Source organism: Diabrotica undecimpunctata, chromosome 5 (genome assembly GCF_040954645.1).
Source record: "Diabrotica undecimpunctata isolate CICGRU chromosome 5, icDiaUnde3, whole genome shotgun sequence".
Classification (NCBI taxonomy): Eukaryota; Metazoa; Arthropoda; class Insecta; order Coleoptera; family Chrysomelidae; genus Diabrotica; species Diabrotica undecimpunctata.
In genome coordinates this window covers 82429720-82451901 of record NC_092807.1, presented here as the reverse complement: position 1 = coordinate 82451901, position 22182 = coordinate 82429720, and the positions used below count along the sequence as shown (strand labels likewise).

Below are 22182 nucleotides of genomic sequence, written 5' to 3'. Positions count from 1 at the left end.
TAGCAAAGCGTTTTAAAGGCGAATAGTGCAGCTTTCTTATGAAATTTTTGAATTTTCTCGCAATTAAAGTCAGGTTCTATAAAAGTGTTAAATAAATAAACAAATTTTTATTTTAAAATTTTTAGTAAAAGGTATAAATAAAATACCCAAACGGGCTATATCACAAATACAGAACGTTTTCGGAATGTAAATTCCATCATCAGTGTAACCTGAAAGTAATTAACTACTTTAATTAAAAAGAACGTAAGGTTTAAAATGTTGACTAAGGTTATGCAAACCTTATATATTATATATAAGGTTATAAAGTGCACATGCTATGAGCCACTATGGGTGAAAACCCTTTAAATGTTATAAATTTACAAATCTGTTACATTATATACTACTAAAAATTAGGATGTTTAAGTTACCGTTGGAATTGGTAACATGGCAACGTATGGCTCTACATCGGTTACTTGGTCCTGAGACAAAGTGTCTTCGAGGACCTGTTGATAACAACAGATAAAAATGACAATATTGACATGTAAGGACAAATGTCGGAACGAATTAGTAAGTGCAACTTACGGTAGTTGTCTAAAATAACAGAAGTCAGCATTATTTAAAATTCCAGCTAAACAAGAAAATGCAACAGATGTTACACTTAGATTAATATTAGAAAAATTAGATAAGATGGAAAAGAATTTTAATACCAGGATTACTCGTCTGGAACATAGCACCAAAGGAGCTATTCCAAAATCAAGTTATGGTCCAAGAAATTAGAATAATTGAATGGAATGCCAATGGTCTACTGAAGCATCATAGCGAGCTTCAAGCAATCCTAGATATTGAAAAGATAGATGTGTGTTTAATTTCTGAGACACACTTCACCCATCAATCATACATTAGAATTCATGGATATAAGGTATATCACACAGTACATCCGGACAATGTAGCGAAAGGAGGTAGTGCAGTGATAGTCAAAGACAACATCAAACGCCATGAAGAGATGAAGTATGTCACCGAACACATACAAGCTACCACAGTATGTATTAGGATTAAAGACGCAGAAATAAACATAACTGCAATTTATAGTCCTCCTAGACATAATATTAAAAAAGATCAATATATTGATTTTATGAAAAGTTTAGGCAATAGATATATCATTGGGGGTGATTTCAATGCGAAACACATTCAATGGGGCTCTAGGCTTACAACTACTAAAGGAAAAGAACTATTAGCAGCTGTCAAAGATCAGAAAGGAGATGTAATATCTACAGGGAAACCAACTTATTGGCCAACTGATAGGAATAAAATACCAGATTTAAGAGATTTCTTCATAATTAAAAATATCTCATCCAATTACTTGGACATTTTGTGAAGGATGGAATATGAACTCCGATCATTCACCCATAATTCTAACCATGAGTGATATGATTATTAGAAAAGAGAACAACCCAACCTTAACTAATAAGCTCACAGACTGGGAAAGTTTTAAAGTAACTCTTGAAGAAAAGATCATTTTAGCCGTGCCACTAAAGACAATTGAACAGATAGATCAAGAATTAGATTTATTTGTCAAAGATATTCAAGATTCAGCATGGGATTGCACTCCCATACTAAAAACAAAAGTTAAAGGGAATAACTACCCTAAAGAAATTCGTGAATTAATAAAAGAAAAAAGAAAACTAAGAAGAAAATGGCAGCAAACGAGAGCCCCTCGAGACAAAACTAACCTAAACAATGGCAGCCAGCAACTTAAAAGAGAAATCCAGAAAATTAAGAATGAATCTATTAAATCTTATCTGGAAGAGTTAACAAACGACAGCAGCACAGAGTATTCGCTTTGGAAAGCTACAAAAAGAATTAAAAGACCAATATTACATTCTCCTCCAATAAAACTGGAAGACGGTAGTTGGGCCAGAAATAATCAGCAGAAGGCAGAGAGATTTGTCACTCATCTAGAGAACACATTTAAGTTGCAAGATGACCAAGACGATGACCAGGATTGGCCTGAACCAAAGCAAATAGATGAGAATATCAAGCCAACTTCCCCAAAAGAAGTAGCTGAGTTAATTAAAGAACAAATCGACCCAAATAAAGCACCAGGTTATGACCTCATTACCGAAAGACTGCTAAAAAATCTACCAAGAAAAGCTATCGTAAAATTAACAAATTTAATAAATGCTGTCTTTAGACTACAATATGTTCCAGATTTATGGAAGATAGCTGAGGTGATCATGATACCAAAGCCTGGGAAACCCCCCAATGAGGTGACATCATATAGACCAATATCACTCCTACCTATGATGTCCAAGGTGTTGGACCTCCTCCTGCGAAGAATCCTACCAATAATTGAAGAAAAGAAAATAATTCCAGATCATCAATTTGGATTTAGAAATAAGCATTCGACAATTGACCAGGTGCATAGAATAACTGATATAATTGAAAGATCATTAGAGAAAAGAAAAGTCTGTTCTGCAACCTTCCTAGATGTGGCACAGGCGTTCGATAAAGTCTGGCATAAGGGTTTGATACATAAACTTAAATCATTCATGCCTAAACAATATTCAAATATATTACAATCATATCTAGCGAACAGACATTTTAGAGTTAAACAAGAAGATGCATACACTGATCTCAAGGATATTGAAGCAGGTGTTCCACAAGGGAGTGTATTGGGTCCAGTCCTATATTTAATATACACCTGTGATATTCCTGAACTAGAAGACGACACCATAGCTACCTTCGCAGATGACACTGCTGTCTTAGCGGTAAGTGACACCGTCGAAGAAGCTACAGAAAAACTACAAAATTCAATAAATAAAATCCATGAATGGACCAAAAAATGGAAAATTAAACTGAATGAGAATAAATCAGTCCATATAAATTTTACCGATAAGAGAATTAATAATATTCCTATTAGAATAAATGATGTCCAAGTGCCTATTGCAACATCAGCAAAGTACATGGGGATCACTCTTGATGCGAAACTTCGCTGGAAAGCTCACGTGAAGAAGAAAAGAGGAGAACTAGGCATCCGATACAAGAAAATGTATTAGTTAATGGGAAGACATTCCTCTCTATCCATAAATAATAAACTCCTAGTCTATAAACAAATACTGAGACCAGTATGGACCTATGGCTGCCAACTCTGGGGCTGTGCCAAGCCTAGTAACATCAAAGCAATCCAGATATTCCAGAATAAAGTACTGAGGAACATCGTAGATGCGCCTTGGTACGTTAGGAACAACGACCTTCACCGGGACCTCAAGATGGAAGACGTCAATCAGATAATCAAGAAATTTGCAGGGAGCCATGAACAACGACTCCATCATCATGTAAACGTCGAGGCTATCCAGCTCCTCGACAATACGAACCTAGAAAGAAGGCTCAAAAGAACAAAGCCTTTTGAACTGGTATAATGAGTGAGTGAAAAGCAGAGTAAAGTGTTGTGCGAGTATGCATGCTAAATTTAATGCTAGTCATTAGAAATAATAGGAAAGATACTAGTGAGTAGACACCTAATTTTAAGATTTCATTAGTAATTTAAGTTAGAAACAAATTGATAATTGGTCTTACTGACCAGATTTTAATGTAAGTACACTTCTGTGTCTTTAGTAAAAAAAAAAAATTGAAAAATTACAATTGTAATAATATAACAGTATACACTATGCCATCATGATGTAGTCTGTAATGTGAATTTGTCCTATATTTATGTTAAAAAACATTGAAAAATTTGTTTTATAAATTAATTTAGGTAAACTGGAGTACATGAAATTTTGTAGGTATCAATAGGCAACCAACTATACATGTGTCTAAATTTGATTGTTCTTAAGTAAAGATTTTAACAACAGGTCCTGTATGTTATAAAACATTTGGGACCTAGGAAATAGTGAAAAAGACATATGTAGGAAGATGGTACTATAAAATTTATTGTTGAGGAGTGATATAGTAAATGATGTTTGAATTTATTGTTGAAGATGAGAGTTGAATATGAAAAGAATGTTTTCGTAATATGATGTTCATGTATTGCTTAACTTACAACTAAAGCATGGAAGGCCCTCTATGTCAGAAAACAACATTTGGTACATGGTAAATGTAATAGATTTTTTAAGTTATCAGTTCATGAACATAAATTACTGGTTCGGTTTGAAGGGCAAAGATGGTAATTTGTTTTGTGTGTTGACCAGTATGCAATATAAACAGAAAATTGATGGCTGAAAGGTGGTTTGGAATTGTATTGTTTAGACATTGCTCAAGTTATAACTTACGAAAAAGAAAAAGGCCCTACATGTTAAAAGAAACATTTGGTACCTGAGAAATATAAAAAGGATGAGTTATAAGTTTGAGTTTAAGGTAGGTAGATGAAGTTAATAGGCTTTTGGTGTGTATTGTAACGATACGTAAAACTGCAAGAGTAGATGGGTTTTAAGGTGGCTTTGTTAAACTTACTAAAGTTATGTGATGTTTTAATATTATTAAGAAAGGGGAAAAGACTCTACAAGAGGCTGAAGTCTCCAAAGATCCGAAACCAAACCTTGAGGGAAAGTGGATAAGTAAAATAAGGTGTAGTGAAAACAGTATGAAAATGTGATATGTGGTTAAGTAGATAAAGATGTATGGTAATGAGAAAATTTTTGAAGGGGAAGTGGAATAATCAGCTCTGAATTTAGTTGGTAGAAAAGGAACATGGAGAATATTGGGTGTGACAAGAACAACGAAAAATCTAATACTAATGAAGAAGTAAAGTAAGAATATGGGTTATGAGAATAGTTGACGATGGAGCAGAAGGAAGTCTCGATTGAATGAGACATGGCGATTAACACAATTTGGACTTCTCTGTTTTTCTTTAATAATTTCTAGGTTATCATATAAGTCTAGTTTAAAAAAGTTTTTTTGAGGGATATTATGAATAAGTTGCTCCAACTGATCATGCAAGGAAAGATCCAAGGAAAGAGAAGCATAGGGAGGCGTAGAATGTCATGGCTGCGCAACCTGAGAGAGTGGTACGGATGTACATCAAATGAACTTTTCAGAGCAGCCGTCTCAAAAGTTCGAATAGCTATGATGATTGCCGACCTTCGCTGCGGAGATGGCACTTGAAGAAGAAGATGAATAAGTGAAACGTCTTCTGGGATATTAAGGGTGTGGTTATGTTTTTTAAGATGTTGAGAAAAAGTGGAAGTGTTTTCTCATTTTGTGTGCTCTAGAGAGCGTGAAGACATTACAATCAGAAAATTTGAGTCTATAACCACCACTACGGTTCATATAATTGATGGGGTCTTTGAAATTGGATATATACTGACCCAAGTTATTGAGCACAATAAAAGAAACATGAAAATTTTCAACTGAACGTTTGATTAGATTTCGAATATCTCCAGAAAGACTCTCATGATAGTATGGAAGTGAAACGTAATTGGGTTTGGTGGTAGGATCTCTTGGAAACGCAGTCTTCTGCAGGTTCTTAAGACGTCTTCTATGGATAAGTTTATTGACGATGTTGTGATCATAACCGTTGTTGACTGCTATTTGTTTAATAATGAGTTGAGTTCTTTTTTGTAGTTTGAGTGAGAAAGTGGAATGGTTTCCAGGCGATGGATGTAACTATGAAAAGCTGCATATTTATGGGACATGGGATGGTTAGATGAGAATGGTATTACATGGTCAGTCTGTGTGGGTTTCCTATAGATACTGAAATTAAAGTGGTCATTTAATCTGGTAATGGTGAGATCAAGAAAATTGGTTGACATGGATGATTCTAGTTCCATGGTGAACTTGATGTTGGGTGGATTTGATTAATTTTAGAAAGTAATAGTTCGGCTGAATTAGAGTTACCTGAAATGAAGACTAAACAGTCGTCAACATATCGAAACCAATAGAGTATTTTAGGGTGCTTCATAATCTGTGTGGATTCTAAATGATCCATAAATACATCAGCTAATAGAGGGGAGAGACAGTTACCCATTGCTAAGCCGTCAGGTTGTCTATATTATTTGTTGTTAAAAACAAAGAAATCTTGGTCTAAGCAAAGTTGCAATGGTTGCAAGGTATGTCACTTCGTCTATATTTCTTCGTCGTTGTTGTTTCCTTTCTTTACTCAATGTTAAAAAGCTCTTTTGTGGTAAGTCTAAGACGAGGTGTTTGTTAAAAACAGAATTTTTGTTGGGATTAAGGATCATTAAAGTTTATTTGGCATATGAATATGTACATAGAGGTAAGCTCATATGATTTAGACAAAGCAAATTTGTAAAATTGGGTTGATTTGGTCAATAATGTTGACTTGTCACCTTACATGGCAAGCTGTCCCAAATTTATTTATTCTAACTTTTAAAGGAGTCAATAGTAGAGTAAATTTACGTAAATTTGCGTCAGACGCCATCTTGATTTTAAAGGAGAACCGTTTTTGCTCAATAAATATTTAAAGTCGTAGGTTCATTTATTGCTTGATGCTGATGACGTCATCGTCCACAATTCGTTAGTGTTAGAACCTTAAACATTGAGTTTAATAAAAAAATCAGCTAAATTAAAAGTGTATAAAATATAATTCTCTCCATTTTTGTTTATGTACATTCATGTCTTAAAGTTAATAACAAACGAGATTGTAGGAAATCGCAATTGCAGCAATTTAAGTCCTTACGATTTTGTTGAAAATAGCCGAGATATTGGATATAAACAATTCCTATAAAATTATTCCCAGCAAGGTTTTACAGTCGCGCTTTTAGCGCATACGTACGACCTCAAATATTAATTTCAGCAAAAAATGAAAGGGGCCAAAATTATACAAAATACTATTGTATTAACTCGCAAAATATCTACTGCAGGAAAAATATTATAAAAAAGTAATTGTAGCAAATCGTATTTACGACAATTTCAGTCGTTATCATTTTTGTCGAAAAGTTATAAATGGCGAAATTATCGAGCAACAATGGTTCTCCTTTTTCGTTGGACGATTAAATTTAGTCGCAATTTTAAATTTATACTACTATTGACCCCTCTCAAAAGTTAGAATAATAAAATTAGAAACAACTTGCCATGCAAGAGATTTTTCATCAAATATCTAAGAATGCAATGAATTAGGTTTTCCCTTATTTAAACAAGATTGCACTAGTTAGTTAATGACTGAAAGTTTTTTATTAATCACCGATATACGAAGGGGAAATACTCTTCATTTCATCTTAACAGCACTTCTAAAATGCTAAGAATAGCGAAACACGTGCCACAGCATTGCAGATTTGACGGGATGTGAACATACCTTTTTGTATATTATTTATACATAATTTTGTGGAAACTTGGTTTCCAACAGGGACAAAGGTTTCTTTGTCCCTCTTGGAATATTTGCGAATAGTTGTTGTTGAAAAGACAATTTGTTTTGACCTAGAGAATCACCTATTTTTTTTTAATAATTGATGGATTCAACCGTTACTTGATGAAAATTCATTTTATGTAAAAATAAAACACTGAAAACTTAATTTTCGAAACTTTCACAAAATTTATTATAAGGCAAGGCGCTCACCAACGTGGCAACCAAATGGCGTGGCAATGGCGAGCGAGTGCTGTGGTGTCCTAGTGGCAGATAGAATTGTTAAACCTTTATAAACATAATGTAGTCGCACGTATCGAAAGGTCGCACGTGCGACTACATATGTTTATACATTTTACCTGCCACTGGGACACTACAACACTTGTTCGCCATTGCCACGCCATTTGGTTGCCACGTTGGTGAGCGCCTTGCCTAACACTTATCATTACAGCTATTTCGGCAGAGTGCCTTTCTCTCAAGTGATCTATTTTTGGCATGCATTTACACTTTATTGTCTTTAATGAAATAAGTTGATGGGAGAAGAACTGTTTGTCTCAAGTTGGTCATTCAGAATTATATCTATGTTTTTTAATTTGTTAATTTCCATAGATTCTAACAGAGATAGCTTAAGGCCTTTATTTTGAGTGTGAAGAATTTGAAATTCATCATTAAAAGAATGATTATGATCTAGAAGCTGAAGTGCATATGTAGAATCGGTTTTTCTATTATTGAAAGCCCTTTTATGTTCTGCTATTAGTTTATTAAAATTTCTACCAGTTTGACCGATGTAAGTTTTTGGGCAGTCGCCACATTTAAGTTTATATACTCCACTGTGTAAGTGCTTTATATTTTGTTTCGGTTGTTTTTAATATATTTGCCTAAGTTGTTGTTTGTTCTAAAAGCTGGTGTTAGTCCTTTCTTTTTATGGGTTTGGCTATTTTTGTCTGTATGTGTAATCGAGCAGAAGGTACTGGGTTTTTGTCTGGTGGTGAAAATACTAATTTCGGGGCTTTCTTGTGTAGTTTTTGATATAAAAATTTATTCAATGTTTGTTCATTGTATCCATTGTTTACTGCTATTTGCTTAATGATATTTAATTCTCTCTCAAAGTTGTATTTTGACATCGGAATTTCTGTTAATCTATGCAACTTACTATGATAGGCTGCCAGTTTATGTTGCGTGGGATGGGATGATGAATTTTGTATAGTCGTGTCAGTATAGGTAGGTTTATGAAATATGGAGTTTGGTTTTAAGTCTGATAATTTTTAATAATGTTAAATAATTTTTTCCCTATTATTGATTCCCTTGCTGAGTAATTTATCAATCTGTCTACTTTGCAAGTTTTAGAAAGTACAGTGGTAAAGACTTAAATTTAGTTTCGACAATATTGTTAAACTTAGTATTGTTCTGAAGCTATTTTCTTGTGGCATTTTGGAGTAGTTACTATTTAAATGGGAATAAGCCAAAATGAAAGGTTAAAGTACGTTTATTGACGTTTCAATTTCCATTTCGGACATCGTTCTCAAAATACAAACATTAGTATAAGTACTAATTATATTATTAGTACAAATTATATGATTAGTACTAATTATATTTTTAGTACTAATTAGTACATGTTAAAATTCATAATGACCTAAAGCTAATTTTCAAGCAACAACAGTATCATACCTGGCAAACCCACTGGAACACAATCAAGAGTGCATTACATGAGATCCGGCAGACTGTTGAAAAATTTGAACTTCTGACTATCTCTATAACCGAAAAAGCTGTCATCCGAAGGTTGAGAATAGGACATACCCGATTCACCCATGAATACTTAATGAAGTCCAAGCCGATGCCCAATTGACAAATCTGCTTAGGTGACTGTGAAACACATCCTGATTGAGTGTCCCCGTTACGCAAAACACAGAGTGAAACATAAACTTGTCTTATATCAAAGACGTTTTAAACTCACCCGATCAAGTCTTTAACCTAATTGGTTTTTTAAAAGACATTTAGTTGTTCAACAGAATATGACCCCTTGTTTTCCATGTAGTTTACTTATATTATTTAGTCATACATTCTAAGCTTATAGATTAACTGTAGCAATTAGTTACATGTGCTTATTGTAATTATTGTACACAATATTGTTTGTGTCAATGGTCATTGCAGCCAAGACACATTAATTTAAATAAAAAAAAATTTCTTTGGTCTCAAAAATTTTTACATTTAGTGTTTACAGTTATGTATGAAACTATTTTTTTCTGGCTTTTCCTTTGATTATATTTATAATTTCTCGAGTGGCTATTAAATTTTAGAAATTTTCTGGATTTTTATGGTCCCAAAAATGGAAGCATTGAAACTTTAATAAAATTATAAAGTTCATTAACTTTGGTACAATAGAAAGATCCTTGTTAATATTAAATAATCGCTTTGGATGCTGGTGCAATACTTATAAAAGGTACTTTAAAATAATAAGAAATCGTTTCAGATTATACAGGACAATGATTACATTAGTAATTACGTACACAATGGAAACAAAAACATTAACAAAGAATGACGAAAGATTTAAGAATATTGGAAAAAAATATTAGGATCAATTCTTGGAAAAATGATAACTAATAAAAGAAAAATAAGTATAAGATAGGATAAGAAAATAGAACAAGAAATTGGAGACAAAACTCTAGTAAAACATATAAAAGCACGGCGACTAGAAGGGGTGGCACATAATGAGAAGAACACCGACAGAAATGGTAAAAAGAACTACAAGACGGATCCCATTGGGACCAAGAAATAGAGGAAAACCTAAAAAGAGATGGTGGGATCAGATAGACATGGACATAAGCACAATGAATGTAATAGACTGGAAGACAAAATGCAGAAATAAAAGAGAGTGGAAAAAAATAACTACCGTTGCAAAGACACTTTGTGATTAATAAGAAATAAAGTAAAGCGGAGTAGTCCGCCTCAAAAAAGAATTAATATATGCCTCTGGCATTGACACAATCCGACAGTATTGATTATTAATAGTGATGATGATAAAGGGCTAGTATAGTAAAACACATAAAAGCAAGGCGACTAGAATGGGTGGGACACATAATGAAGAGAATACCTATAGAAATAATAAAAATATTTACAAAATGGATCCCACTGGGACACCAAAATTGAGAAAGACCCAGAAATAGATATTGGGATCAGATAGAAGAGCACATAAGCACAATGAACATAACAGACTGGAGACCAAATGCAGAAACAGAAAAGAATGGAAAAAAGTAACTACCGTTGCAAAGACACATAGTGATTTATAAGGAATAAAGTAAAGAGGAGTAATCCGTCTCAGAAAAAAAATTGATATATGCCTCTGGCATTATGTGTTTTTTGATTATTGTTCAATGATGACCATACGGTACAAAGTAATAGGCAGAAAGTATCTTTAAGTTTAAACATTAGCCTACGAAGAGGGATGGTGTACAGGAAACACACAATCTAGGTTTTGTAAACGAAAGATGTACAATAAAAAACACTAATTTTCTATCATACATACTCCGAACGTATTCCGAGTTGGTATTCCAAGACATATACTGAGCTACCGATGTACTTGAAAAATTTATAAGGTGTCACTTATCTTGGTAAAGATATTTGAAATTAAATAGCATCATTAGAAAGTGAACAATGATAACAAGAGCTTTAACAAATGCCACAGTATCGATTTTAACGACGATGTTAATTAGTACAAATGTTAATTAGTACAAATTAAACATGTCTGTGACATTACATAATATGTATTATATAGGCACATCAAAGGCTTTATTTTAATATATATTTAGAGTTACTTTTACTTAAAATTAGAAATTAAACAAAAAGATAATTTTTGCCTTTTAAACTCATGAATGCCTTTCGATCATAAATACTTGCCTTTTTATTTAAATAGCTTTCATAAATTAATATTGTTTTGCCAATCTTATAGTTTTGTTATATCTTTCAAGGTTATCCTAATTATGTTAATGGTTATTGATCACGTAATATTATATCATGGACGTAAACGTTCGGTTTCTTTTGAAATTTAGAATGAAACATGAGTTTAATCCTAAATTTAAATTAAATATAAAAAACAATTCTCTGAACGTGCTGATTTTATTAATTAAACAGTAGTTTTAAAGTCACGGTATAAATTAAATCTAACAAAGACCCAACAATAAATGTTAATAATAGTACAGGTGATTTTTAATTTTTGATTTTGTTCTATTTAATTACATACTTGTTAGGTATTACTAGCGGATAGAATTTGTTTGAATGTGGAATTATCATCACCATATATTGTCTTATTACTAAGTTTGAATAATAAGATTAATGTGAAGGGGTAAGTTATAACCTGCCATAACATGGTAACAATTTGTTGGTTGTACACATTTTTCGCACATATTTTTAAAACGGATTTCCGGAGTGGAAATCGAAACGAGAAACAGTAACTAAAAATGTAATTTTCATTACAATCAATTGCGGATTATTCCCATATTTAAAATGTACAACTACACACACCGGACGCGAAAGTTCTTTATACAAAATATTTGATACATCCTAATTAAATGCAAAGTTATTGATATAGTACGTATCTAGATCAACTAATTAAATTTTTTTTCTCTTGTGCTAAATTGTGTTTTTGCAAAATTAAAAAAAAATGTATGGCTTAGATTTGACAAAAAAATCTTTATTTAAGACATGTCTATTGTCTGAGCTTACAGTAATCAGTTAAAATGACAGTCATTAATTGCATAAGACAGGCTTTAAAATTAAAATAGCAAGTGTACTTACAGAAATTTTCTTGAAAAATTTGATTTTATATAATGTTTACAAAGTTTTGTAAAAAACTTACAATAAAATGTATTTGACTATATTATTATAAAAAATTTGGTTTGACTGGTAACTTTGGTTTGGCCTAGACGTGACCGCCATTTTTGAGTAGGGCCTCAGCTTGTTCCCTTTTATTTAAAATTCATAATCACTGAAATAATAGTTTATAGAAAAACCAAAGCTTTTTAAAACGTTTATACGAAAACATTTTAAAATTTTGTAATCATTTTGGTTGTTTGTTTCTGTCAGCTTCTAACCTATAGAGTTTTTAACCATTTGAAATTTTTCCTTTATAAGTAAAATGTAACAAAATTGTTTTAGAGTTGTTCAACAAAACAAGTAGTAAATGCTGGGAAACAACGGTAACTCAGGCTATACACGAATGTACCCGGTCACTTGATTTCAGTGTTCCCTTATACGATGCCCAAGGACTAAGTAGAAGTTGCAGGTGTGTATTTTTATTAAAATATACTTTGATAAATAATTTTGAAAACGAATCTCAGAACTAAAGATTTAAGATATTCTGTTTGTCTTCTTCTTCTTCATGTGCCATCTCCTCTAAGAAGGTTGGCAACCATCATGGCAATTCACACTTTCATTACCGCTGCTCTAAAGAGGTCAGCAGAAGTGCAGTTAAACCAAGTAGACCAGGGAAATAAGCAAAAAAAGTACCCTGTTTTTGACACTCGTCCGGCCAGGCAAACGACAGATGTTATGAGTAGTATGGACCTCTGTAACAAAAACCTATATGTTTCCTGCAGTCGATTTTTTGGACTTAATTAGTTATTAACAAAATAAGGTCAAAAAACGGAAAAATTTTGCTTTTTTCGACTATCGACAAAAAGTGAAGCATTTTAAACAAATTTTACAAGAGAAGAAACTTTTAAGTCATATAAAAACCTTCAAAATGGCGTTTACTAAATGTTTCTATCCTTATTTGTTGCTTAGGAAATTGCAAAATAGGTCAAAAATTTCGGTTTTTTATAAATGTTAATAACTTTTTTGAAAATAAACTTATAACATTTATATTTTATAGAATGCTGTGTCTATGAGTACTTAAAATATTGTTGAAATTTCAAAGTGATCGGTCAAATAGTTTAAGAGTTATTTTATTTGTTTATCCCAAATTAATTTTTTTTGCAACAATATAAGTCAGAAAATTATATAGTTTTAGTAATTGTAATGATAGTTTCTTGAAGAAGAAGACTTGTTCTATTATTAACATTAAAAAAAAATTAAGAAAATTAATTTTAACTATTGCAAAATAATTTTGCAAAAACATGTCGATTTTTTGCTTATAAACAATTAGAATAACTTTTTAGCCATTGCCTGTAAGAACATTATTTTTTCATATTTAAAAAGCCTAAATTTTTTTACAAATTTAAAAGAAAAAAAATTTGTCCTAAAATAATTTGGGACAAAGTTAGCCTCTTTTTTTATTTAATTCATAGCAGTTTTGTTTATAACAATTAAGAAATCTCAGTAGATCTGTTATAGTAAGAATTACAAAAAAAAGTTGTTGACAAAAATTGTAGGCAGCTTTAAACTCCACATTTTAAAATTAGTTACAATCTTACAGGGTGTTCCATGATGGTGGCAGACCAAACTTATGTTTTTTTAAATGGAACACCCTGTATTTTATTTTAAATTTGGAATCTGCTTTACTTCCACATCACAACAATGTAAAGTTTTATTATGTTATACCAGGTATTTAAAAAGTTATAACCAATATTATCTGAAAATCGTATCAAGTTTAACTCCCTGTATAATTACAAAGAAGTATAGGAACATTGATCTATTGCAACCATAGTTTTTTAATAATTGTTAAAACTTATAAAACATATTCGTTTTTATAATATTTGTTAAATCAAATACAGGGTAAGTCAAAATGCAAGTACATTATTTTCTTGGTAATTTTAAATAGAACACCCTGTATTTTATATCACTATCAAAAAGTACTAATATCGTACTTCAAATTTTATAAAGTACTCCCTATACCTAAAGTTATCAGTTTTCTAGATATTTTTATTTTTCTATCAAAGTATTAATTTGGTAGATATTTTAACGTTTACCAATAATAATTATTAATTCAGTAACGAAATAGCGACACATAAAAGAAAACAATTTATTTGAAATAAAATTTATAAAAAATAATGGTAATTTTAACTTATCTTACTTAAGTAAGGTGTTCAAAATGACCTCCCAAAACATCTGTGCATACTTGAAAGCGGTCATTGAAAGAGTTACTTACATTACCTACTAAGCATTTGTAAAGAAATATTTTGAAATGCAATTCGGATTCTATTTTTCATAATCTCTTCTTGTTGGTGGTATTTTATATACTTCGTTCTTAATGTAACCCCCGAAAAATGAGTCCATTTTATTGAATTCCGGTGACCTTGGGACCACCTTATCAGTGCGGTTAAATCGATCTTTCAATTTTTCAAATGTATTTTGTCTAAGTTGCCGCCTATCTAAAAACCATTCTTGATAAGTTCTAGCTGATAGTAATGAATTTTTATTGCAATCCCCCAATATCCAGATCATATCTACCATTTCATCAGTAGTAAAATTCATTATTGCTAATTTAAATTGAATTAATTACTGAATTACTAAATAATAATTGTTGCTAATTTACGGTGTATCCCAATACTGAATTAATAAACAATAATGTCAAACTGTCAGTTTCTGACAAATCAATCATGGCCGACTCAAAATAAATATTGGTAAACGTTAAAATATCTACCAAATTAATACTTTGATAGAAAAATAAAAATATCTAGAAAACTGATAACTTTAGGTATAGGGAGTACTTTATAAAATTTGAAGTACGATATTAGTACTTTTTGATAGTGATATAAAATACAGGGTGTTCTATTTAAAATTACCAAGAAAATAATGTACTTGCATTTTGACTTACCCTGTATTTGATTTAACCAATATTATAAAAACGAATATGTTTTATAATTTTTAACAATTATTAAAAAACTATGGTTGCAATATATCAATGTTCCTATACTCCTTTTTAATTATACAGGGAGTTAAACTTGATACGATTTTCAGGTTATATTGGTTAGAACTTTTTAAATCCCCGGTATAATATAATAAAACTTTACATTGTTGTGATGGGGAAGTGAAGCAGAAAAAAACAAAAGTTTGGTCTGCCACCATCTTATGGAACAGCCTGTAAGATTGTAACTAATTTTAAAACTAATCCTTACACTAATCAATCACCCTGTATATATATATATATATATACATATATGTTAGTTTTGATATTTCCGCGGGAGCTGTATGTTATATCAATGGTATTCCGGGTTTGACTCCGCGTTAAATGTTGTTGGTTTTGATAAAAACCATTTTGACGACGTTTCGGCAAGATCTCACTTGCCATTTTCAAGTCTCTCTGGATGGTCTGCTTCTTGTCGATGTTCGAGTGGAAGTGACGCTACGGGTGTTAGGCAGCTGGCTTTTATAGTTACTGCGTGTTGCGCGCGCTCTTGTAATTGGTCCGGTGCGCAGGTCAGTGGGCGGGGTCTTGGTCGATTCCGTTCTTGCGTTATTCTTCGGGATAATTGTTTTCCATGTTTTTGGCAATCTTTGGGCATCGTCTCGAGAATTTAAATTATTTTCTTGTTTTTCTATTTCTATTGCTTCTCTGATAATTCGTTTTCTCTTGTTTTCGACATTCGCTAACATTACCGTATGTTTGAGGTCAATTTTGTGTCCTGTAGCTAAGGAATGCTGGGCTAGGGATGACGTCGTTTCTTTTCGTTCGATGGCATTGCGATGTTCTTCTTGTCTTACTTGGATCCTTCTATTTGTCTGTCCAATATAGGCTCTATCGCATTCTCCACAGGGAATTTTGTATACTCCTTGGTTTTCTAGGGGAATCTTTGTCTTGGCAGATGGTAATATGTTTGCGATTTTTCTGTCGGTGTTGAAGACAGTCTCTATTTTGTGTTTTCTCAGGACCCTGCTTATCTTCTCTGTTGTGCCTTTAATATACGGTAGAATGGTTTTGGCAATCGGTTTTTCGTCTTCTTTTATTTCTTTTGTTGTTTTTTGTGGTCTTCGTGCCTTTTCGATTCTGTGTGTGGAAAAGCCGTTGTTTTTTAACGCTTTTGTAACTTTCTGCATTTCTTCTTTCTTGTGTTCTTCGTCTGTTAGTCGTTCAGATCTTATAGTCAAAGTTTTTATGACTGAATTCAATTGTGCAGGATGGTGGTGTGAATCTGCATGTAGGTATCTGTCAGTGTGAATTGGTTTTCGATACACTGTATATCCAATGTTGCCGTTTTCTTTTTTTTTATTATTAAGACGTCTAGGAAAGGTAGTTGTTGATTACTTTCTAATTCCATCGTAAACTTGATCTTGGGATGGATACTGTTAATGTATTCTAGAAATGCAGTAAGTTTGTCTACTCCATGTGTCCATATGATGAAAGTGTCGTCCACATATCTAAGCCATAGTTTGGGTTTATATTCTGCTGTTCTTATTGCCCGTTCCTCTATGTCTTGCATAAAAAGATTTGCTATCACGGGAGATAGCGGTGAACCCATCGGTGCCCCTTCAACTTGTTTGTACCGTTGATCACCATATGGTGATATATATATATATATATATATATATATATATATATATATAAACATATATTTTAAAGTAGATGACTTTAAAATTATATTGCCAATATTACTGAGTTGCATTCTTGGGACGACTTTATTGTAGGATAGTTCATTCGATAACATGAAATTAATTCTAACTTAAAAAGAATAATAATAAAATAATAAAGAATAGACATTAGAAAAATTATTTTAATTAATATTTCCAAAGCAATACTATTTTTAGAAACAATTGAATAGGATAATTTGTTGTTTTCATAAAATCTATTATAAATAAATTATTTACAATTTTATTAAAGAGGTATAAATTAATTATAAATATTTATGTTTTTAAATAAAAATTATCTCAAATATTACAATAAAAATTGAAAAAAAAAATTGAAGCAAATTAGATAGTTTATTTAACAATTTATTGAAATAATGCATATTCGTAATGTACGCAAACAGTACATACAAATTAAAAAAAGGAACGTTGAAACCCATAAATAAGAACAAGCGATACAGCTAACAGCTCCTTCCCCCTCCCTTCGGCTTCCGAGAGTTTCGAAGCCAGCCGATTTTAAGGACCACATTTTGAAGCTTTGTGGACGATTTCGTTGAAGGGCAATCTTTTTAGAATTTGGTACGTTAAAACTATAAAGTATTTTCTTTTAAATAACGCTAATTAGATTTATTAATTATTATAAACAAAGCTGCTATGAATAAAATAAAAAAAGAGGCTAACTTTGTCCCAAATTATTTTAGGACAATTTTTTTTTCTTTTAAATTTGTGAAAAAATTCAAAATTCTTAAATATAAAAAAATAATATTCTTGCAGGCAATGGTTAAAAAGTTATTCTAATTGTTTATAAGCAAAAAAGCGACATGTTTTTGCAAAATTATTTTGCAATATTTAAAATTAATTTTCTTAATTTTTTTTTAATGTTAATAATAGAACAAGTCTTCTTCTTCCAGAAACTACCCTTACAATTACTAAAACTATATAATTTTCTGACTTATATTGTTGCAAAAAAAATTAATTTGGGATAAACAAATAAAATAACTTTTAAACTATTTGACTGATCACTTTGAAATTTTAACCATATTTTAAGCACTACAAGGCACAGCATTCCATGAAATATAAATGGTATAAGTTTATTTTCAAAAAAGTTATTAACATTTACAAAAAACCGAAATTTTTGACTTATTTTGCAACTTTCCAAGCAACAAATAAGGATAGAAACATTTAGAAAACGCCATTTTAAAGGTTTTTATATGACTTATAAGTTTCTTTTCTTCTAAAATTTTTCTAAAATGCTTCACTTTTTGCTGATGGACGAAAAAAGCAAAAATTTTCCGTTTTTTGACCTTAATTTGTTAATAACTAATTAAGTCCAAAAAATCGACTGCAGGAAACATATAGGTTTTTGTTACAGAGAACCATACTACTCAAAACAACTGTCGTTTGCCTGGCCGGACGAGTGTCATGAAAAAATGCTTATTTCCCTGGGCTAAAGCTCTCAAATTGTTTAACTAGGAGATGCGTCTTTTCCGCGACTCCTTCTACCCTGTATTATTAATTGCAACAAGTTATTACGCTGGCTCTTCATGACATGTCCCATACATTGTAGTTTTCTGACTTTAATTGTATGTGTATTCTGTTTGTGCTAAACATAAAAACAAAGAAATATTATTACAAAAAAATATTCAGAATCTTTCATTATAACTAGATTAAGTATCTTTTTCTTTTAAATTTCAAGTATTATCAAGTCTTATTAATCGGTTTCTTTTGTACTATCTTCCTTTTGGCGTATATAGATCTTCTCATGAAGTATAAGCATCACTGTTGCATTGTTTTACATTCACAATATATTTGTATATTATATTCATATGTATTTATTTAATTATACTAATAGAATATTTTTTTTAGCAAATCTGAAGAAATGATATCATGTTTTAAATCACATCTGGCAAGACACTGTCCAGATAAAGTAGTTGCTATTGGGACAACTATAGTACACATTATCAAGAACGAATTCTGTAATAACTAAGAAAAATTAAATTAAATTAAGTTGATAGTAGCCTATTTGTAATTGAATATTACTATTATGGCGTAAAAAGATGTTTATATAATTATTTTTGCCAAAAAACTTGTTTTCTATTTATTTTATACTAAGAATATTGATCAAGTTTATTGATAAACTTCGTATTTTTTATGGTATATTACCTTTAACCAAATATTTCATTGACCATATATCACAAATTATAAAATAAACTCTGTTAATTTATTTGGATATGGAAACCAAAATTTTAAACAAGGAGTATTATAGAACGATGCAGACTTTATAATTTGTGATTTATTCTTCCAATGTGATTTTACTTACAAAGTTACGTAGACCCATTTCACTTATTGATACAGAACAATTTTTATAAAACTGGTATTTTTAAGCACATATCCGCTGTCATTTTATAACTATATATATATATATATATATATATATATATATATATATATATATATATATATATATATATATATATATATATATAGATATATATATATATATATATATATATAATCAAAAACTTTTCTACTATATAATGGTCTAAAGTTTAATTTACTTCTTAACATATTTCTTCAATTCTTTTGGGTTTCGTGTCAAATATCTTATCTGTCCATGTCACTACTCTTCTCTCAAATATCTTTCCGATTACTTTATCCCACGTCTATCTTGGTCTTCTCTTTTTAATCATCTCAAATTAACTAAACATTCCTGTAATATTATTAACTTTTTTTATTTAAAAAAGAGATATTAACTGGTATGGCTGATTAAATGTAGATCACGAATATATTAACTTTTCTTTGAATTTGATTTTCAGAAAGCTTCTTCTATAATCGTAATTTCATCTGAAGCAGTTGCTTTACTAGATCTTTTAAAAGCTTTTAGTCTATCCTTAACCATTAACTAAACGTGTAACGAGATGGTAAGTACCAATATTTATTCCATAAAATCAACTATTTAATTATAAGAACAAAATAACGTCTTATTGACAATAAAATAAAAATTACAAAAGCAAGTCGAAAATATATTCCTTGTCTATAATTTTAACTTACCTATTAGCAGAATCATCGTAAAAAATTTTTCACACCGCAATATTTTCATGTACAAACCCACTTATTTTTACTATTATATGTCTATTTTTCAATATAAAAAATTACTAGTTGAGATAAGACCATATTTAATAAGTAAATGTTATTATTTAAGACCAGCGAAGGTAAATTATATGGAGATTAGAGAGTAAAAAGCATAAATGTAAATATGTTTGGCGCAGTTTAAGAGCTAACGCGCAGTACAGCCGCTCCAGTCACGACCACTGGTCGGACCTTTGTCGCATCGAGTCCGACTTACAATGCGACCAGCAGTGCGGCCAGCAACATGCTGCTTCTACGTTGGCCGCACTTCCGGCCAGGTTTTCCATGTAAATTTTTCTTTTTAATTACGAGATAAATGTGATGGAGCTAACCGTTGATGTGTATAGGTATATTCGTATTATAATATAGAAGAAAAAAAATTGGGTAAATCCAATTTTTAAATAGTGCTATACAACACAAAGTATACAATACACGTCCAGAGCACGTTTTGTTGGAAGCTGGTCAGCTTGCTGCAACGGCCACGTGTGCGTTGACTTATTACAACCTATGTAAAATAGGCGGGATGCGATTAGCTTTTACTCTTGTCGTCAGAGGCGAAAATGCCACTCAGCTTTTAAAAATCATAAGAACAAGCTAAATTTTGCAGAGAATATTAATTTTAGGACCCCAAAAAAGATGCAAAATAGTTTACCACTTTTACCTCCGGGCTCCCCCCTAAATTCACCCTCGTAGGGAGGTAAAAACACAAAAAAATCGATTTATTAAGAATTTGTACGCCGTCGAAAAAAATATTTTTAATAAAAAATGTAGCTGAGTTAATTTTAAACAAAAAGGGTTTATTATCATTTTTTGTGTAGAATAAACCGTTTTATCAGAAACTACATTTAAAGCGACCGTCGATTTTGAATGTCAGTTATGTGTGCGAAATCAATGTTCAATAAAATTTGTATCAGCTCAACGGGAAACTTCGATATTTTTTTATCTAAGTGTCCTATCGACAAAAATCAAGTTGCGTTTTAAATGTAAGAAACTTAGCTTTCGGATGCAAGTTTTATGTTTTACAGCAAGTAAACTTAGATTTTATAAAGGTGTTAAATAAATAAACAAGGCGCGATTTTTACCATTTTTATGATTTTCATGAGATCAATACAATCGATTTCTTTTATTAACTGGCCACTATAAAGTTTCGATTACTAGAGCCTATCCTTCATAAAATATAGCATAAAATTTTAATTTTAAGTTTTGGCAACAAATGTGACGCATTTGAAATATGCTTAAAAAGCACAGGATTTAAACTTTCACATAACAAACAATTTAAAACATTTAAAACTATGTTTTTAATTAAACTAGTACGTTTTTGAAAAGAACCAAATTTTTGCTATAAACTACTCCCAAAACAGTCTTCTTGGAGTGGCCATAACTCAAAATTGAAATTTCAAGTCATAGGTTTCAAAGATTAATCTCTAAAAATGGAAATTTTCGTCACGTTTATTTATTTAACAATTTTATAAAAACTGAGTGTATTCGCGGCAAAATACAAGAACTGCATACGACAGATGCACTCTCTAACTTTAAAACGAATCTATGAAAATATATGGAATTTTGACCGTCGAGCTGATACAAATTTTATTGAACATTGATTTCGCGCACGTAACTGACATTCAAAATCCACGGTCGCTTTAAGCATTTTTCTGAGAGAACGCCAGAACACCAGTATTGGTGGGAAAGAAATAGAACTCGTAGATAGACATAAATACCTGGGACATAAAATTATGATTGGCAGGGATAACCAGACTCATGAACTGAAGAGAAGAATCGGCCTTGGGTGGGCAGCATTTGGAAAACTGAGAGAAACTTTTAAAAGTGAGCTGCCCACATGCCTAAAGAGAAAGGTATTTGATCAGTGCATCCTCCCAGTGTTGACGTACGGAGCAGAAACACTTACCTTAACAAAAGCAGCAGCTACCAAACTGAGAGTCACGCAGAGAAGAATGAAGCGGTCCATGTTAGGAATAACTCTGCGAGACAGAATAACCAACGAAGACATCAGGAGAAGAACCGGAGTGACTGACATCATCGAGAAGATAGCCAGACTAAAATGGAGATGGGCAGGACACATAGCCAGAATGACAGATGGGCGATGGACAAAGAGGTTATTGGAATGAAGGCCAAGGGAAGACAAGAGAAGCGTCGGTCGACCACCTACAAGATGGACTAACAATTTAAGAAGACTCAATAAAAACTGGTTAAGAGCGGCGCAAGATAGACGGGGTTGGAAACATAAGGAAGAGGCCTATGTTCAGCAGTGGACTCTTGAGGCT

At 31.5% G+C, this 22182-nt stretch overlaps 1 protein-coding gene across 1 annotated transcript in view; it reads left to right on the top strand.

The window, feature by feature from the left end:
* The window catches only part of LOC140441422 (uncharacterized), a 43638-nt gene extending 24519 nt beyond the window's left edge, over positions 1 to 19119 (top strand). Inside the window, exons 4-5 of the mRNA XM_072532144.1 lie at positions 12428 to 12554; positions 18638 to 19119. Coding sequence (XP_072388245.1) covers positions 12428 to 12554; positions 18638 to 18758 — 248 coding nt within the window. The 3' untranslated portion in view covers positions 18759 to 19119. The remainder of the gene's footprint in view (positions 1 to 12427; positions 12555 to 18637) is intronic.
* The last annotated feature ends 3063 nt before the right edge of the window (positions 19120 to 22182 follow it).